Consider the following 20,041-nt stretch of genomic DNA (forward strand, 5'->3'; position numbering starts at 1 on the left):
TATTTCAAAATACTTTTAATTAGTCCCGGGCCTTATCTTAAGTCTAGGATAGCCTTATGCCTATCCCACGCATGCTTAAACCCCTTCACTGTCTTAACCTCTACCACTTCAGCTGGAAGGCTATTCCATGCATCCGCTACCCTCTCAGTAAAGTAATACTTCCTGAAATATTTTTTTAAACCTTTGCCTCTATAATTTAAGACTATGTCCTCTTGTTGTGGTAGTTCTCCTTCTTTTAAATATAGTCTCCTTCTTTACTGTGTTGATTCCCTTTATGTATTTAAATGTTTCTATCATATCCACCAGTCTCGTCTTTCCTCCAAGCTAAACATGTTAAGATGCTTTAACCTTTCCTGTAAAGGAACATTTTAGCTATGAAGAAAGGTTAACAAATTTAAACATCTTTAGTTTAGAAAAACATTGCCTCAGAGGGGATATGATAACATTATCCAAATATATCCGGGGCAAATACAAACCATTGTGTGGAAATCTATTCACAAACTGGACTTTACATAGGACACGTGGTGGTCATGTGTTTAGACTGAAAGAAAAAAGATTTTGTCTAAGGCAAAGGAAATTTTTTTTTACCGTAAGAACAATAAGGATGTGGAATTCTCTGCCTGAAGAAGTGGTTTTATCAGAGTCCGTACAGATGTTTAAACAGCAACTGGATGCATACTTGCAAAAATTGAATATTCAATTATATAATTTTTCAACTGTAAGGTAATAGCTTCTTGATCGAAGGATATATCTGTAATGCCCTTACAGCCCTCGACGCTCATGCACATTTATCCCCTGTCGGGTGATGTTGGAGGAGTGCTTATCCAGCGCCGAGGGACATCTACGTGGGAATCACTTAAGTGAATAAACATCTTTAACCCTTTATATGCTGTGGGTGGAGAGAGGCGTGAGGGAGGGGGGAGGCAGAGGGAACTATATTGTTAGAAATACAGGCTTATATTCCTAACTCTATAGTATCCCTTTAAGTTTAATGTACAGGGTAAGAAATACTTATTTGTAAATATTTGTGTTTATTCAATAAACTTTGAATTGTAGAAGGATGTGAAATCCAAGTGGCAAAATTTTGGCCGAAACAGCTCATCTGGAAAAATTCCCCATGTCCGCTATAGTCCCAGCTTGGCTATTTTAACCTAAAATTTGACATTTGGTTTTCAGTTTACTTTAATTCAGAGTTTAGTAAACAAAACCCAGTTTGTGTAAGAATAGAAATGGTTTGAAGAGCATTGTGGGGTATATCAATGTTATCATGTTGGGAAATGTCTTGCTTGTATTAATAACAGGGTGACTGAATTTACAAAATCATGTTGGATACCTTGGCTGCATAATTGGTACAATGTAGTGCTATAAGAATATTTACTATTGACTTGATGTGTTGCTTGTTCTCCTTAACCCCTTAAGGACCAAACTTCTGGAATAAAAGGGAATCATGACATGTCACACGTGTCATGTGTCCTTAAGGGGTTAAAAAACAAAACCCTGGGGCGGGGTCTGGCCGCCGAACTGAGAGGATGCAGAACAGAATGGCTCCTGCTTTTCTGGGCAATAACTACTATATACAAGCTGCAGGTGTCCCACAAACGACCCAAAAAGGTCACCAATCGAGAGGGGAACTAGCGGGGCTCACACTGACACCAAACATGATGCCATCCCTGCAAGGATTACCAGAGCAATATCTGCGGCCTACAAGTCCACACGGCACTGGGGAGGCGGCCGCTCCCCGGTTGCCCCCAAGGGCAAACAGCTGGCGACTGGACCCTCGTTCCCCCCCCTATGGACCGGTGGGGGTTATCCCGGTCTCTGAAGGACCCCAACAGCACAGGGGGATGTACACCCAAGCAGCGCTTACTAACCTGAAAATGGCGGCAAATGCCCCTGAACCACAAGACAAGGCGCACTGGCCCGATATTCTACAACGGCTGGATGCCACATTTGCAGCCTTCTGGACAAAGCTGGAGGAACGGCTGGCTGGGGCACACACCCTTGAAGAGCACCTACCGACGGCATTATCCTCATGCCCTCGGCCACGAGGCGGGAGAGCGGGAGGGCAACACATCGCCTTACTCAAAATGGCGGATACCAAGCGGGCTACACACGCCAGTGATGCCCGAAGCGACATCCACACAAGGCAAGATAGACTCTTCCTTAATGTAGGGCAACAACTGAGAAGTCGGAAGCTCCATTCTGCGCAGCAGCAAACTGAGACCTACCTGCCTCGGAGAATCATGCCCAAACCAACAGCTCTACCGGCTCTGGGGAAGGCGGCGCACCGCAGGGTCAGACGCTGCACTTCACTTAGACACAAGGCGGCTGAGAGACAACCTTTCATGCGACCTCGGACTGGAGGGCTGAGTCGGTCCGGGGCGCGGTGTAGCACCACATGTACAGAGAGAAATATAACCTACCTGCCTGCACCCCGGTACCGCGACCGGCGATACGCCTCCATAAGCAGACGGCCTCCAACTATCAAGTCCACCCCACCGGAGCGGAGCTCGGACCTCGCTGTCATAAAGACATCTTGCACCTCACGGAGAAGCTGGCTGCAACATATCGCCGAGTGGCTCCACGCTACCCAGTGGCAGGCCTCAAGATCTGGCGTGGGTTAGGTACCTAGGGCGGACTGGCTGCATGTGCCCTGCGGCAGTTTCACACTTCCCCAGGACGCCTGTTGCCTCTACCTGCGGGGCTGTCATGCCCAACCCCTGATAGCCGAGGACTATTCTTACTACAGATGAGCACAGTTTTCATTGATTTATTTTGTTCTGCACATATCGTTATTTTACATATGTCTGTCTCATTCATGTAGTGTTGCTCTAAGGGCAATGCCAGAACCTAACATTAACAATGTGCCTGAACTTTAAACTACTCAACATAGTATATCCTCTACCAAACATATAAGCTTGATGTCATTCATTTCACTCAGCTGTGTACCTAGCTAGACATATAATTTTACAAAGAGCCCAGATTTTTATGTGTGTAATGCATGTCCCTCTCTTAAGCACAGGCAAGCGTAGTTTCAGTGTGTTCATACTGTTAATACTTACTTTAAGCTACTGAGTCAAACTTGTTTATACATGTTAGCTACATTGCATGCTTAAAAGCTCCAACTACTCGAGAACCTAAATGATTGCTATCATATTACTTTAACTAAAATTGTGCCTGACAATCTTTTGCCGCAACCTATAATGCAATGTTCAATTTTGTACCTTGATGTCGCTGTTGTGGCGCATTGAAGCTTGTTACTACTCTTATGCACACCAAAAATAAAGAATTTAAAAAAAAACCAAAAAAAAAAAAAAAAACCCTGCCATTTCAGAGGGCTGCTAGCTTTACTTTGCTGCAAGAAGCTTAAATGCATAAGCCATACTGTTTTTATCTGTAGTCTAATTCGATGCATCCATATCTTAATCAACAGATTATAATTGGATAGATGCTTTTGTTTGTCATTTTCTTGGCATAAACAAAACATTACCAGCTCTGAGGTGCAATCCACCTTTCTGATTGATGATCTTTCCTCGCTACATGTTGGGAGAGTTTGTTGGGCTCCAGAATTTGACACTTTACCATTAAATTGATGGCTCTAATCGTTTTATTAATGTTCTCAAATCTGTTTGTGTTACTCAGTGTTCATACATAAAATTCCCCATAGTTGTGAGATATTGGAGATCACTATGTAAGCTGGGATATATAGGAAAACATTGCATTGAATAAATGCCTATATATGGAAACGCCATTTTGTATCCTCTGGAAGACTTTATATTACAGTTTCAAAATGGTTGTTAAAATGTATTGTTTAAGGAAACTGAGAAGAATACACCTTCTGTGGTTCGTTTATTGCTCCTTGTATAATTTTTAGATATCACACCCTTGCCCTATAGTCATTTCCTGTTTTGTACATTTGCTTTTGGCTTTGTATTTGTGCGTCAGTGAAATAATTTGTATTGCCGAGTTTGAACATCATATTCTTGTACAGACAAGGTCCTGCTGGTTTTTGTCTAGCAGATGGATTCATTGTATTTAACATCATTATTATTTATAAAGAAAAAAAAAAAAGGATATTGCTTTAATACCATTTTTACTATACCATACAATATTTTTTTTATTAACAAGATGCCAAGATTGGTACTTGCTACAAACATGACATTTATTTAAAGAAATGTGTTTGTAGTGAATATACTGGACAACATTTTATTCGTAATCTGTTTCTAAACACTGATTATTATTTTTTCTCGGTGACATATACATCCCATTGTTCCATTGTTCTCACCCCTCCTGGTGTGGCTAGTGTATAATAGACTCTCCTCCATCCATTGTCTGAGTAGTTGCTAGCTATAGACAATACCCCTGCTCTTTCTTTATGTAAAGCACCAAAATAATTTGAAGTAAAACAGACAACTAGCCATAAATAGAGCCAAGGATGGAAATAGATTTCATATATTGTTATATATGCAGATGGCAGACCATTATTTACCCTTTTAACAATGATATAAACTCTAGTCCATTTTCATACTACATTTGCTCATCCTTTTTAATAGTGTAAATGAGCAGTCCCAAGTGTATACACTTGTTACTCATATAAATTCCATAGCACTGGTGTTGTCCAAACTCATTTCTTGTAGCAGTAAAATGATTTGGCTGCGTTTAGTTCCAGACACAGCGTGCCCTGCATGTGCACCTTAAGTCCCAGATGAGGGCATTGATTGCACTCTGCAATATTGTTCTGCTGGAAAGAGGCAAACGTACGGTCCAGGCTCCGCAGGGTGCTAATCTGTTTATTTATAATTCAAAAGCTTTGCCCATATATTAATGAATCCTTAATGAGCTGCTGAAAAAAAGCCAGAGATTATTACATTTAACCATACCCTGCAATCAGGAGGTGCCCGGAGTGGACGTTTTACTGCGGCGTTACAAGAGTGGGAGCAGGTATTACAGAGAGGTTAATATTCTGACCTGCAATTTCATTAATCGAGCTGGAATTACACCTCCTCTTCAGACCTTTCTTTATCTGCTATGTAGACCAGGATGGCAGGTGTTTATGCATTGAAAGATACTTAATTAGGATTTGTTGAAAGACACCCAGTGATCAGGGAGACCTCGCATCTCTTACATGTGTAACAAACACAGAACCATGTTGAACAATGCTTTGGAGTGTGTTAATAAAATTTAAGCCCCAGAACAGATGAAATCTTACAGGAGCATTGTGTTTTAGTTAGCTAAGAACACGCATGGGACAGACAGTATAACCGAATGTATCAAAAGCTATTCACAGGTATATTCAGGGTAATTATTCTCTGGCAGCTTTGTAATTAGCAGCGTTAGTAGGGCAATAAAGACGTATAAACCTAAATGTACACATTATATGGCAGAGGAGGGGGGTTTGCTTTTGTTGCAATAATACAGAGAAAATGTTGAGCCATATCTTGATTGCAGAACAATCATTTCGGCATTTTGTCAAAATTAAAATGTCTACAGACAACACATGTGCTAAATACTTTTTTGTTCCTCTTGGTTGCTTTGTCGAAGGCGTTTTTCATCTAAATGTTTTTGGCACTCTGACATTTTAAGTAACAGCTTTTTGTAGAACAGTTCAAGTTTCACCCCTCTGGCAATTTAATGTTTAAATGCATTCAAACTGCACACATTGTTTTATAAAAAAAAAATTGCTTTGGAATTCTGAAGGTTTAAGAAATCCTGTGGTGCATTCCTTCAAAATATTGGTTTCCCCATGTTTTCCCCAGGCTTTTACACATTATCAACCAAATCATATTCAGAAGCCTTTATATCAAGAGTTGAAAGAGGCTTCTCAGATTTGGGCCAGATCTGTAAGCAATGCGTAATGGATAAATAGATACTTTTTTTTTTTTTATCAAATATTGAATTTATTTTCCCAAGGCAGCCTCATTAACTTTGTTTTTGTTAGTCTAACCTGGACCTATTTTCTCTCTTCCTCCAGTCCAGATTATCTAAACCTTTTCTTACTCTATTCTTCTTGATATCTTGACATTTAGCTCTTGGTTTTTCAGAGAATTAAAGGAAGACTAGGCTAACTACAGCCCGAGGGCCAATGTTCCTATTGCCCATTTAAGCACCCCTGCAGTATTTTTACCCATCTTGATTGTAAATGCTGGTGGCATACAGGCAACACACTCGTCTCCACTAGCGTCTTTCATATCCACATTATTATGTCACCTTCTGTCCCACAGGTATCCCATATTATTAAAAACGTTTTCATTAATGTGTGAATTCACATGACAAGCCAGCTGCAGATCTATAAATATAGATAGATCCTTGTGGGGAAACACTTAAAATAATCCTGTATGTTCTGCACAAGATGTAATAGGTCCATTCCCAGTTGCTGATCTAAGCATTTTGCTCCAAGGGTAGTTTCATCAGGACCTCAAGATACTTCCAGCAGATGTTCATTTATACATTCATTGTTGTATTTGCTGATGTTTTTGTTCAGCATTTAAAATCTGAAAGTTACCTATGCTACAGTAGCAACACCAGTGTGTCAGTTTTTTTCGACAAGCCTCAAGAAAGGTACAGGAGGAAAAAGCCAACAAAGTAGATACAAAATAAATTTGAAATATAATATAAAGGACCACTATAGTACTAGGAAAACAAACTCGTTTTCCTGGCACTATATGGTCATTAGGTCCTCCCCACACTCAGGGCCCCCCTCCCACTTACCTTTCTTCAGCACCGGGCTCCCTCGGCGCTGGGGAACTCTCCTCCTCCTGCCAATGTCAGCGCCGAATGCTCTGAAACTGCTATGTTTTCAGCTGCAGGGTTAAAACTAGAGGGACCTGGCACCTAGACCACTTCATTGAGCTGAAGTGGTCTGGGTGCCTATAGTGGTCCTTTAAATCAAAAAGCCTGTTACAGTACAAGTAAAGGCTATTTTGAGTGTAATGAGTGGTGAGCAGACTAGTTATCAATGCAATACATGTATAGTGACCAGTGGTCACTCTACCATCCTTCCATTTCTTTTGCTTTGTGCATATATATAGATGCAGTGACTGTTGCATTTTAGAAATATGCATGGTGTGCATATTGCAGTCTGACTTCTATTGCGATTTTTGTACATCAAAATAGAGCACCGCAAACATTATATAACCCACATGGTAGTAAAGTTCATAAAGAGAATTCAGCCAGTAGTTACTTAGGTAAACAAATGTAAAGAGGTTAATTGTATTGGGATGTGATCTGTATATAGTATTATTGCACTTTTAAAGGAAATGTGATTTGAGACAATTTGGATGCTCAGTCTTTATCTGGGAGTTAGATTCACTTGAGAAATTCCCCATAATTTGCATTATAAACAATAGTAATATCCCTTGCCAATGCAAAACAAAAGTAAGAATCCTATGGTATTGGTATGGCAACTAATTAAACTGGAGTGCCAATAGGAAATTATAGGAATAGTTATAGACAAAACCTAAATAGTGAGATTTCAGTTTTTTTTAGAAGCTGAATAATTGAGTAGCCCGTAAGCATGGTAGAACGAATGATGCAAAGGAATATACGTAGTTATAGTCATTGTTCCATGCATGAATCAGATTCTGATCTGTCATGGCTGAGCACTGCTTATGTACATAGTTACATAGGCTGCCAATAGTCCACTTCAGCCATTCTCACATCTGTTTCTGCTGTTGATCCAAAAGAAGGCAAAAAACTCAGTTTGAAGCTCTTTCCAAGTTTGCTACAAACTAGGGAAAAAATCGTTCTCAACCTCAGAATAGCAGTCAAATCTCCTCTTGGATGAAAAAGCTGTTACCCCACATATTAAATATTTTATCACAGAACACTATGCTTTTGCAAGAAATCCTCCCATCCATGTTTAAACATCTGTACAGACACTGATGAAACCACTTCTTCAGGCTGAGAATTCCACATCATTGTTTTTACTATAAAAAAACCTTTCCTTTACCTTTTCCCTTTCTTCCAGTTTAAATAGGCAACCTTATGTCTGATATATAGCTCTATTTATGAACAGATTTAGCAGACTTTGGTTTGTATTATATCCCTTCTGAGGCACATTTTTTATAAACTATACATATTTAAATTTGTTAGCCATTTTTCATAACTAAAATCTTCCATTCCTGTTATTTATTTTGTAGCCCGCCTCTGCAATACTTGTACTGCCATAATATCCTTCCTTAGAACAGATGCCCAAAATTGCACAGCATATTCAAGGTGTGGTCTTACCATTGATTTATAAAGAGGCAAGGTTATATTTTTATCCTGAATATGCCCCCTTTTATACATGACAATACCTTACTGATGATTGAAATTTAATGAAAAATTTATTTTATGAAAAGATAACTTCTGTTAAAAAGAATGAATATATAAAAAAAGGAAGACTGAAAAAGAAAACCTCAAACACATATAAGATAGTACTCATTGGTCAATGACAAAAATTATAATTGTCTAGAATTCTGATGGTCTGTAGCATATTTATTCCCATCAGAAAAGAAAGGACAAAAAATACATTTGATGCATTTGAAGTGACTGTTTTAGACAGGAGACTTTAGTTTTATCCAAAATAACACAATTTTAAATTGCACTATAGCATGTATTTTTTTTTTTTTACAATGTAGTTAATATATGCCTCTTTGAACCTTCCTTTCTAAGAAGCGATTGACATTGTAGAAATGTTTTATTTCATATGATATGCTGTTATGTATGGTCGTATACTTGGTTCTGGCACATGGTACTTTTTTCCCCTTACATATTTTATCTATTTCCTTTGAAGGTCTCAGCATCCGAGGAGCTCAAGAAGAAGATCCCCCAGATCCACAGCTTATGAGACTAGATAACATGCTTTTGGCTGAAGGCGTTTCTGGACCAGAGAAAGGGGGCGGTGCAGCTGCCGCAGCTGCAGCCGCTGCTGCATCAGGTGGATCTTCAGATAACTCAATAGAACATTCCGACTACAGAGCAAAACTCAGTCAGATCCGGCAAATTTACCACACGGAACTGGAGAAGTATGAGCAGGTCAGTAAGACACTACTGTAAACAATTTGCAGCTATTTTTTAGCTTTATTAAAAAAACAAAAACAAAAAAAAAAACATGATTTTATATGGGAGGATGCATGATTAAATATTACATCAAAACAACATTTAATGAGATATTAATGCACACTCATGATTTTTTTTAACAGTATCATTAACTGCTCTAAATAGTATAATGAGAAAATATACACCAGAATTTAAGTGATTGTGAATTAAGATACACCACATGAGCAATTGTTCTAAGACTATCGTCACAGGTAAATTAGAACGGCCTTTAACAAAGCAATGCTATTGGTGGTTCTTTATTATCCATATCCAAACATACAAAGCATATATATTTTCAGCAGTTTTTTTTTTAAACATAAAGGGCAAACAATCGCCAGTGCCACCTGATTTTCTTCAAATAAAAAGCTTTAATCCCAAGCTAAAAGCAGCCGCAGCAACCACAATGAAATGTAAACCTTCAGTGACAAATAGGCAAAGCTCAGAGAACTGAGTTTCAAAGTAGCAGAAAAAGTATCCATGCGGCAGATTGCTGTAGCGGAATGAATCACTTTCTTTTTTTTTTGGTCAATCTTTCTTTTATTGAAGCATACAAGATGGGGTACACAATAAAAAGAGGGAAACGTATAGAAGGGTTAGTACATCGGTAACTTTGAGGGATTACATTTCCGGAATAGTGATGCCTCATTTTTTGTAAAAAAAATTTTTGTCTTGTCGTTTAGCAAAAACAGATTATAACCAGGAGCAATGCCTGTCTAGATAGGCTATTAAAGGAGTACCAGTAGGCTATGCAATATCGTAGACACTCATTAAGTAAATAAAGTGTGAGTCAGGCTGAAGTCGTACCAAAAATAACAGAACAAAATATAACAAAAGCAGCGTTGAAGATATTCACCGGTTGTAGGCAGTTATGACCCTTGCATGGGCTAATCTGAATATAACATGTCTAGCGCTATCCCTTCCAGTAGTATCATACAGGTGGACTGTTGCTTATAAGATTAGGTTTTAAACATAGAAACATCAATGATATTCCAATATGTGACGGTTCCCTGTCTGTACAGTATAATGCTTACTTTTTTTTTTTTTTTTTTTTTTTTAAATTTGTATTTTATTGGTTTTGTACACATGGTATACATTTCTCATTGTATGTGGTATAGTAAGAACAAGTAATAATGCAGTATGGTTACAAGCACAGTCATATGCGATATTACCATCATGAGCCTTACACTCTCAGTTAAAGTAACAGTGTCATGGAAGCATATAATGGGCAACATCATTTACATTTATGTGCTGAGATTATCGCTTAATGGGGTTGTCTGGCTTTGGAATCTCGCAGCCCTGAGCTATGTGTATACGGGCGGTTATGCGAGTACGGCGCTGGTTGCAGTGCCGCTTGCCCTGATGTCGTGAGTTGCTGACAGTATTGCACTCTCTAAGACATTGAGCCTAGATAAAACATTTAAAACAATTAGAACAGTTAAACATGCGAAACATCAGAGGGTGAGAGCCGTCTAGTGTTGACTGCTCGAGGGGTCAAAAGAGTGGGCAGTATCCAGCCTCTGTGGACAGTGAGTTCCCTTAGGTGCTGCGTTCCGCACTGCTCTTGCCGTGTTTGGAGGCAGTCATACCAAAGCCTTTGAGGAGAGTCTCTGGGTCATCATTGGGGGTCAGAGTGAATGTCTCGGTGCCCTGAAGTACTACTAGTGAACCCGCTGTGTCCCATCTGTAGCGGACCGAGTGTTCTCTCAGTTTCTTAGCGACCGGCGCTAATTGTCTCCTTGCAGCAAGTACAGAGAAGGGGAGGTCACTGTATAAGGCCACCTCACAGCCCTCTATTTTGACTGTCCCCAGCGTTCTGGAGCTGGCCATAATGGCGGCTCTCGCTGTAATGTCTCTGGTTGTGGCTATGGTGTCTCTGGGGGCTCCTGCTGGTGCCGCTGGTGATTTGCGCACTCGGAAGGCAGTCACGATTATTGGGGTGTCTGTGTTGCACCTTGGGCCCATTGAGGAAACAAGTCTCTGGGCGAAGAGTAGCAGGTCTTCGTCGCTCACCGTTTCAGGAATGCCCCTCATACGAATATTGCGGCGGCGGTGTCTGGACTCCAGAGAGACCACCGTGTTGTGCAGGCGTTGAACCTGGTCGGCGAGTTTGTCCAGCCGTTCCGTGTTGTCTTGGAGGCGGTTGTCCCTGCGTTTCTCTCTGGTCTCCACCTCCTGTACCCTTTGCTGGAGGATCCCAATTTCAGCCTGGGTCTCCTTTAGGTCAGCCTTCCAGACTTGTCTGAGGTCTGTTAGCAGCCTTTTGATGTCCCCCTTTGTGGATGGGGAATCATCATCATCCGAGTCAGACATGTGAGGGGTGTCCTCGGGTTGGGGTGATGTCTGCGAGTCTCTCTCATCCTGGGACTCCTCGGAGGTCTCCTGCGCCATGTGCGGTTCCGGCGCCATCTTAGCAGGCCGCGCTTGAGGAGGCCTCTGGAAGGCGATCCGAATGTCGGGTGCCGCGGGTCGCTCCATATGGATTATCTTTTTATGTTTGCGCCCCATATTGTCGGCTGTCGGGTGGCGGGTAAGGTAGAGGAATCTTTCGCTGAATTTTCTATGTTTTTAGTCTCTTTATCCGTGGGGCCGAGACGGAGCTCCACAGATTTGCGACCGTTCAGCTCCGTTGTCGGCCACGCCCCCCATAATGCTTACTTTTTAATCAAGTAAAACGGTCACAGATTTACATATAAGCTCCTCGGGTTTGACTCAGGTGTATGTGAGCATGTGCCTTCGATTGTGTACTAGGCATGGTGGCAGGCATGTGTCAGTGTCGCTACTCTGTCTAAGCTCTAGAAATTATTCGCTGGAAGCAAATTATATTCGTCATATCAAGAAACATGTTACCTGCGATGCAGGGTATAAGGCATGCATAGTATTAAGCTTATTGTCCACAAGTGTCTCCAACCGCTTGGTAGGGCCCACAGTCTCGCTGTTAGGGCATGTTAAGGCATGCAGTGCTGGCAGTGTGACAGTGTCCCGCTTCGTCGAGTACACAGGGCCCCCATCAGGTTCTCCTTCACCCGATGCCTTCTTTGTATAGGCGATGAGTATCCGGTTCTGGGTTTCTGTACCCTGCTGCAGTACTGGTGTCAGTGAGGGTGTCCCCCCATCCCCAGGCTGGTGTGCAGGCCTGCATCTTCTTGCCACAAACTCGGTTGCCACTGGGGTCCAGGTTTACTCCACTTGTGGGAGGGACGGAGGAGCTGGTCTTTGTCCGTCGCTTGCGTTGCTTCTTCCTCCGCCAGTGTGGACGATGCTTGTGGGCTCTTCGCCCTATGACCTGCAGCCCGGGTGGGCTAGGTTGTGCGTGGATGGATAGGTGAGGCGACTTTGTGCCCAAGGGTATTCCCTCCACTCCCACGGTTCCGCTCACCCTTCATCGGTGGCGAAGGTGTCATGGGTCGGGCTGCTTGTTGCCGCCTCATGAGTAAGTCCCAGAAGTGGAACAGTATCGCCTCTAGTCGCTGTAGGGGTGCATTCCATGGTGTTGGTTACGGTGTCATGTTCACCATGTGGGTCGCGTTGCCGGCCGCCATTTTAGCTGTGCTCTTTGAGGGCCTGCAGTTTAGCATGCCCGGGTCATGCTTATGATGTCTTCTCGGCTGGGTGCTTTTGGAGTCGAGTGTGGACCGGGATGACCCCCACCGGTCCAGAGGGGGGGGGGGGAATGGAGGTGAGTGCATGAAGGGGTTGAGATCTGGCTTTACCATCCAGGAGAGCGGCCGCCTCTCCCTGGCTTAGTCGCAGGTGGGCCCCATATGCGTTGGTAGGGTTCCCGGGCAGTGTGAGACTCGTTTGTTGGTGAATTCAATGCCCCATGGTTACCCTGACTCGCTGAGTGCACGCAGGCTCCAGATCGTGTCTGTTTTCGGTGTTTATACCCCCGATTTCGTCGTTTATTGGGAATGTATTCTGCTGTGACTGAAATGCCTTGTGACAGGCAGAATTGCCAGAAATCTTGGAATCTTTAGGCTCCGCCCCCCATGAATCACTTTCTTAAATACAAAAATAGCACAAATGAAGTACACACCAGGGACCCCTCATCTACACCTAACACGTATCGTGCTCCTCCCAGCAGGTAATCATAGGTGATTAATTCCGCTACCGCAAGCTGCCGCGTGGATACTTCGGCAATTTATCCCTGGATCCTTATTATCCATACCCTTGATAATGTTCAATCTAACAACAAACATACTCCTAGAAGCTTTTAGTAAATCCTTACGGAGATGCTTGTACACAAGTGTCCTGCACATTATCCTTTGATGATCTAATTTATATGACACATTGAGAGCTGTCGTCTTGGAACTGCACTCAAGTTGGTTTTTGCCAAAGGCAAAAGTATGGTTCGGGTCCCTTTGCCCCTGAGCATCTGTGAAACCCCAGCTCCTGTAGCACACAGATGTCTTCTAAATTCACCCCAAATCTGGAAAATGTAGGAGACCATCCAGAGACGGGCTTATATTTAGATATCCCATTTATGTCTACACATTATCTTTATACAGTGCTGGCAATATACTAACAGGTTTCCAAAGAATCTGTAAGGACACAGTGAATCCTTTTAACGTCAGTGCTTACTTTTAAATCTTGGTGCCTGAGGCACTTTAAGTTAGTAGCCTAATGTCTCAAGCAGGACTCAAACTAATTCCCCCCGCATAAGAATCAATGAGCCTGTTCTCTTTCCTTTAAGTGAAATTAGTACCTTGTAATTGTAAAACTCTGCTACTAAATTATTGATATGATAGTAGAAAATAAGGCAAATTCAAATATATAAAAGAACGTGTTTCAACAAAAAAGAAAATAATTCAGGAAATTTACTCTAATTTGTGAAGAGGTTACACATGGTCTGGCAACTTTATAGTAAACATGACCACATCAAGTAAAAACCAAAGGAAAAAAGTTACCTGCGCTCTTTCCACATCCCTATGTTTTTTTAAACAAATGGAGGTTTTTAGTTACCTCCAATGGCCATGAGAGGGTATGCCCGCCTGCCACGTCATCTTTGCCAGATGCTCAAGGAAGCAAGGTGAATGGTTAGAGTTAGGTGGGTCCTAACTCTAACCAAGGAAGCAAGGTGAATGGTTAGAGTTAGGTGGGTCCTAACTCTAACCAAGGAAGCAAGGTGAATGGTTAGAGTTAGGTGGGTCCTAACTCTAACCATTCACCTTGCTTCCTTGAGCATCTAGCAAAGATATTTATTTTTGTGGTGCATTCAATGGGTACATACTCTCGTAATGCCACAACAGCAGTAACAAGAAAGGTGGAGAACATAGTTTTACATACATATGGCATAGATGATTACTGCACACATTTTTATAAGAATGAGCATTGTTACAGGCTTATCTTCCGTGTCTAGAGTATATGCAAAAGTGTGTCACCGTTGGCGAACTAGACATAAAGGTATACGCTTGTGGTACATGTTAGATACTGAAGAATTCAACAGTTATGTATACACGCAGGCTCTTTTAGTTATGCTTTGGGTAGACAGTAGTAAGATGTGAGGCTTAGCGTGCGTGTGAGAGGCTGTGGGGTTGTTCCACTGACTACATCACTACGAGTGTTTCATGCGCTTAATAAGTGTGTGTATATTCCTGAATAGACTGTTCTATCAACTTGGTTATTGAGTAGCTTAAAGACATCAATCACATAAATTAGCAGACAAATAGAAGTGTGCAGTAGGTTTTAACTTTTTCACCCCGGGTGGTCCTCGCCACAGAGAGATGACAATCGACAATTGGTGGTGCTCTGAGACTCGCTTGGATACGGCAGTATAGAGGGACAAAGTTCTGGACCCTGTCATAATGGGTGTTAGGGTTGAGTGGCAGTCTTTCAGCTTGGGTTGCAGTCGGGTGTCCGCCATGTGTGGGATGCAGAGTACGCTGGTTTCGCTAAGCACCGGTCGGGTCACTTCCTTTGCAGGCAGTCGGTCCGTGATGGTTCAGGAGGTATGTTGGGTAAGGCTGGGTCGCTGGAGCGGTGGTGTCTGCTGTGGACTGGACACTTGAGCGTGCTTGGTCGGTAGATTGCCCATACCGACCTCCACTGGTCGTTGGTGTTGCTGTATGTTTTGGCGTGTCATGCTTCAAGATTGACCGCTCCTGTGTGTCTCACCTCCGAGCCGGGCTCCGGGTTCCATGTGGGGTCTGTGCCTGTGTTTGCCGATTCCCGTGCGGCTCATGTTGGATTTTCCTCCTTCCATAGGTTGTTCAACATGCGGTCGCCGCCATGTTGGAATCAGCCTGTGCACCCTAGGCCTTGCCGTGGGTTGGGTTTCCGGCGGCTCTGCATGCGTGGAAGTCATAGGGTGGGGACCGGGATCACCCCCGCCGGTCCATGGGGGGGGGACAGGGCAAGAACCACCTAATCCTGTGCTGCTGGCATATCACTGGGAGGCAGGATAGCAGGGCAGCGGCCGTCTTCCCCGCTCACTGCCTGCACGGTCTCCCCCTTGGTTGTCAGAGGGCACCCTTCCGAGGGACTAAAACCTTAACAGCAAGCCTCTCCTCGGAACCAGGATGTTTGCTTGCACTGGGTCACCGCTGTCGGTCGTCAGGTAGGATTCAAGTTGTTTTTTGGAGCTATAATTAGCACGGGTTGTAGGAGCAGCTTTGTTGTGCGACCGTTCAGCATGGCGGTCCGGCCCCGCCCCCCGAGAGGGGTATTTTTTATATACATCCCTACATGCTTATTAACCCTTAATAGGGAACACATGGGATGGGCAGCAGCATTGTAACCTACCTGTGTGATACAAAAGTGAAGACAAATACAAAGAAACGGGGGGGGGGGGGAGAGCAGCTCTGTAAAGTAGAGTTAAGTGAAATGTATTGCTTGTCTGTGCCTCTCTCCCTCCCCCTTCCTTATCCTGCCACAGGACGTTGTCCCTCTTCTATCCCCCGTCAGCTTCTTGGGATGGAAACCCCTGTTGTTTTCTGTTGGAGCCCCCATGTAGGGGTCTGTGCATGAAAAACCTTGTGTGAGAAAATAAACAGAGGTCGGTTTGGGGGGGGAGGGGGGCGAGGAGGATGCCTGTTTGTTGTTCCTGAGTGGCTGAAGTAAGGTATTAGCTGAGGTAACCGGTCGGGTTACCCGGGGTCCGCTAGAATGTCTCAAAACAGCTATCTTAAGACCAGCAATCTAGATGCCTAAAGATTAAATTTAGTGTATTGTAACAGATTGATGCCTTTCCAAGTATGCCTACTATGCTTCCTACAACCTCTGTTTACATTATTTTCCGGTTTTGTGTCTAGTTTATATGAGCAGATGTAGTGAGGATCTTTTTGTAATGTGAGAAAACAAATGTTGAAGTTATTTTATATCCACTATTTCATCTAATCCAGAGCTGTCCAGCTGGCAGTCTGCAAATTGGATTTGTCCCCAAATGGTTTTTGTATAGCTTCTAGCTTTCTCAACTAACACACTGTTGTATTGCTTCATAGATGCAATATACTCGACTCCCTCCCCACTTTAACCTTACTGATAAATGGCATTAGCCATTAAACGGTTGGACAGTATTATATTACTGGAAGCCACTGCAACTGGGGAGATTGCTCATTTGGCTAGGACACCAAATGTAGAACCTGTTGGAGAATCAGAATTTTAGGTTTTATTCCCAGCTGGGTCAACTCATGTTTTTTTTTCACATTTGTATGTCAACTGATATTATAGTTAAGCCAAATAAAATGCACTGAGAATTTTGAGTCTACAGAGAAAAGCTCTACGTAAATAGATTTTTTTTTGTCTATGTGATGGACAAAATGGAAGTATCTCTGTGTGTAAGTCAGTGTTCTTGATGTAATACATCTTCATAATGATTATGCAGCCAAAGAGCCCAGCTTTAGGTTGGATGTAAATATAGTTATGTCAATAACCCATAAGAGAGCATATTTTGAATCATTTTTGTGCACCTCAGCATCAGCTTTTATTCTTTATGTGATTAATAATGGGTTGTGAGTCAAAAGGACTGCTATACATAGATAGTCTCGAGAAAAACACTAGTATGAAACAGCTTGTATATAAAAGAGACTTTAACAAATGTGGCTCTATAGTATCCCCACAAACCCTACCCATGGGTGGTGGGGGCTTTCATATTGATAACGGTAGGTGGAACACTAACACCTAGTTCCCCTCCCCTGCCTCCACCAGTGGATGGTGTATGGGGCCTATTATATGGATAAATGGGGGACCTAGTGTCCCCCTGCTTTTGATTGATGGTAGGGGCTTTAATTTAATATATAGGGGGGTGGACATGCCGTTGTCCACATCCCCCTAAAAAAATGAATTCCACCCCCCAGTAAAAAAACAAAACACAAACAACAACCCATACCTATCCTAGTAATAGTGAACCACCCAATGCCGAGGGCACAGGGAGTATGTTACTAGTGACTGGGCAGTAATAATATTTTTTTTAATGGTAAACAGTCCCTGACTGCTTGCTGTTTAGCAGACATGTGCTACTCTTTGCATGATGAGTGGGGCCATGGGGGAGATATAAAACCTCCCTTGTACTAATGTTGGGTTCATAGTGACCACCACAGGCAGTTTTGTAACATTATTCACACTGGCTGCTTGTGTCCCCAGTGGGGAAATAGTTAACTCCAAAGCATCCAAAATGGATTGGCCATTTCAGGCGCTTCAGGATTAGTGCATATAGTAGCTGGAAATTCATGTTTTCGGCCAAAATGCATAATCGGCCCAAAATAGCAAATAATCCGAAACTGAATCTCAAAGTCTAATATATACAATTTAATATTCTCATGTTGTGCTACTTGAGCAAATTATAATTAGACACAACCTCCTGCATCCCCCATTCTTGCAGAATATACATATATAAGGATGTAACATGCAGTGTTTAATGGAAGGACAATGAAGGAATCACTTTAACAGGAGTGCATGCATCTTTCTTAAGGGCGTACCCAGATTTTAATTATCTAAATGTAAATACTTAACAAATTTTACTTAGAGTAATGAGCTAGAGTGCATACTACATAAATGAGATGTTCTAATTAATCTTGTATGAACTAGTGCTTTAAAGGGATGCTGGGTGAATCCCACTAACCCTGGGCCTGTGCCAAATTGCTAATCAGCCTTTCAGTTCATACATGGCTTCCCTTAATAAGTTGAAAGACGTTCAGCAAGCGTTTGAGGAAATAAATCCCCTCCTATTCCCGGCTCCATGCTGAAAAAAAAAATCACTTGTTAAATTCTCCCTGTGATAACAAACAGGAAAGAATTTCGCCATTTTAAGCTTACCTTTTCGACCTAGTGTTTACATTCTCATTTTTTATTTACTCATTGCTTCCCAGGCTTTATGCTATTATATCATTATGCCATTTTTATCTGTAATGATCTGCTCTGATTTGTTTCCTTTTACTGATTTCCCTACTACTTTATTTAATTTAGTAACAGTGAGCAAATTTTGGATAAGATTACATTAGTCTTCACTTGTACTCTTAAATGAACACTTTACAATCTACAACTTGCTGCAAATGTTGTATAAATAAAGATTAAAAAAAAGTTTCACATATTGCCCTGACACAGATCCGACACCTCTGATTTTAACATTGGGTCAAACAGTAAAGTGGATCAAATGATAAAATTATATATAAAATTCCCATTGCTGATATTTTTGTGATCTATAGACACCTTTTATATGATTTCCTGTGCAAATATGTAATAAACTCATGTACTGATTTTGGAACACAGGATGTTGCAGTCTATCCGATGCTTCTAAGTAAAATTACTCGAGCAAGTTCTTATTTTTCCTGGGACCCATCATTATTTCCATTTATTGTCTCCATGTTGTATTTGAATTTAGATGCCTTTTGCCTTGTTATTGTTGTTTTATTTAAGTAACTGGCAATTTTCAGAATAAAGATTCAGAATAAAATAAAATGCTGTTTATTTATAGTATTTTTTTTCCACTTTGTGTTTAATCTCCAACATTTTTCCTACTGTTTAGTCACTTTTACATTTCACTCTACGGGGGAGATTTACCAGGGCAAAACAAATGTTATTCTGGGGCAAAGAGCTAAAAAAGGAACCATCACCATGGAAACCAATAGAATTTCTCTCCACATTTACTACTTTTCATCCAGAATAGCATGTTTTGATAAATCTCACTTTATAGTTTTCTCTACACTTGTGCCTTCTATTCATTCTCACCTACCATTTATATTTTTTTCTTACAACTTCCACATTACTTTCCCCTCTATTCTTTCTACTTTTCCAATTTTTTTTTACAATCACGTGTGAATACACACTCTCAAAAATAAATCAAAAAATAATTTAAAACAAAAAACATCATCTCTTTCCTGTTTCTCTTAATTTATTTCTCTCAGCCATCTCCTGTTCTTCCCTCACAATGTGTCTGTAGAACAAGGTTTAGCAGACAGTAAACAATTTCTTAGATCCAGGAGAAAGGGGTACCATTTGAAATCTTTTCTGAAAATAATTTTTTTATACAGCAAAAATATGAAAATATATATTAGAAAATGAACTGCGTGCATTAAAAAAATATACATTGCTTTTGAAACACTAATTAACAGAGAATGAAATCTAGCAAACATAATACTAGGGCAGGCAAATAATACCAAAATCACGTGGAATAGTACTTGAGTTGATCAAAACATGTACTATCAACTTAAAAACAGTGGATGCATTTGAAAAGACACAGCTCTCTCTTTTTTGCGTGATAGAGAAGCAGAGAGGAACATAAGGCCTTTGAATGTTGAGCTGTTCAAGTTCTACCAGTGAGTCCTTCCACAACTTCCACTGTATTTCTTTCTCTTCTTGGAGATTCACTTTAAGAACCTTACCTTGCATAACCTGAGGGCGTCAGACATGCTGTTGACCATGGACAACACGCCTCTTCTTGTGAAAAACTTTTATTCTCTAGATTCACAGAATGTGAAGCTGTCCTTCCTCAGATCTCAAATGAGCCCTAAGGTTCTCTGAAGGGATAGTG

General features: G+C 41.6%; 1 protein-coding gene across 2 annotated transcripts in view; it reads left to right on the forward strand.

Moving 5' to 3' along the window:
• PBX3 (PBX homeobox 3) overlaps positions 1 to 20,041 on the forward strand; it is a 216,741-nt gene that overhangs the window by 169,244 nt on the left and 27,456 nt on the right. For both annotated transcript variants that reach the window (XM_063432286.1, XM_063432287.1), the window contains exon 3: positions 8,774 to 9,015. In XM_063432286.1, coding sequence (XP_063288356.1) covers positions 8,774 to 9,015 — 242 coding nt within the window. The remainder of the gene's footprint in view (positions 1 to 8,773; positions 9,016 to 20,041) is intronic.

This window comes from Pelobates fuscus, chromosome 9, assembly GCF_036172605.1.
Source record: "Pelobates fuscus isolate aPelFus1 chromosome 9, aPelFus1.pri, whole genome shotgun sequence".
Taxonomy (NCBI): domain Eukaryota; kingdom Metazoa; phylum Chordata; class Amphibia; order Anura; family Pelobatidae; genus Pelobates; species Pelobates fuscus.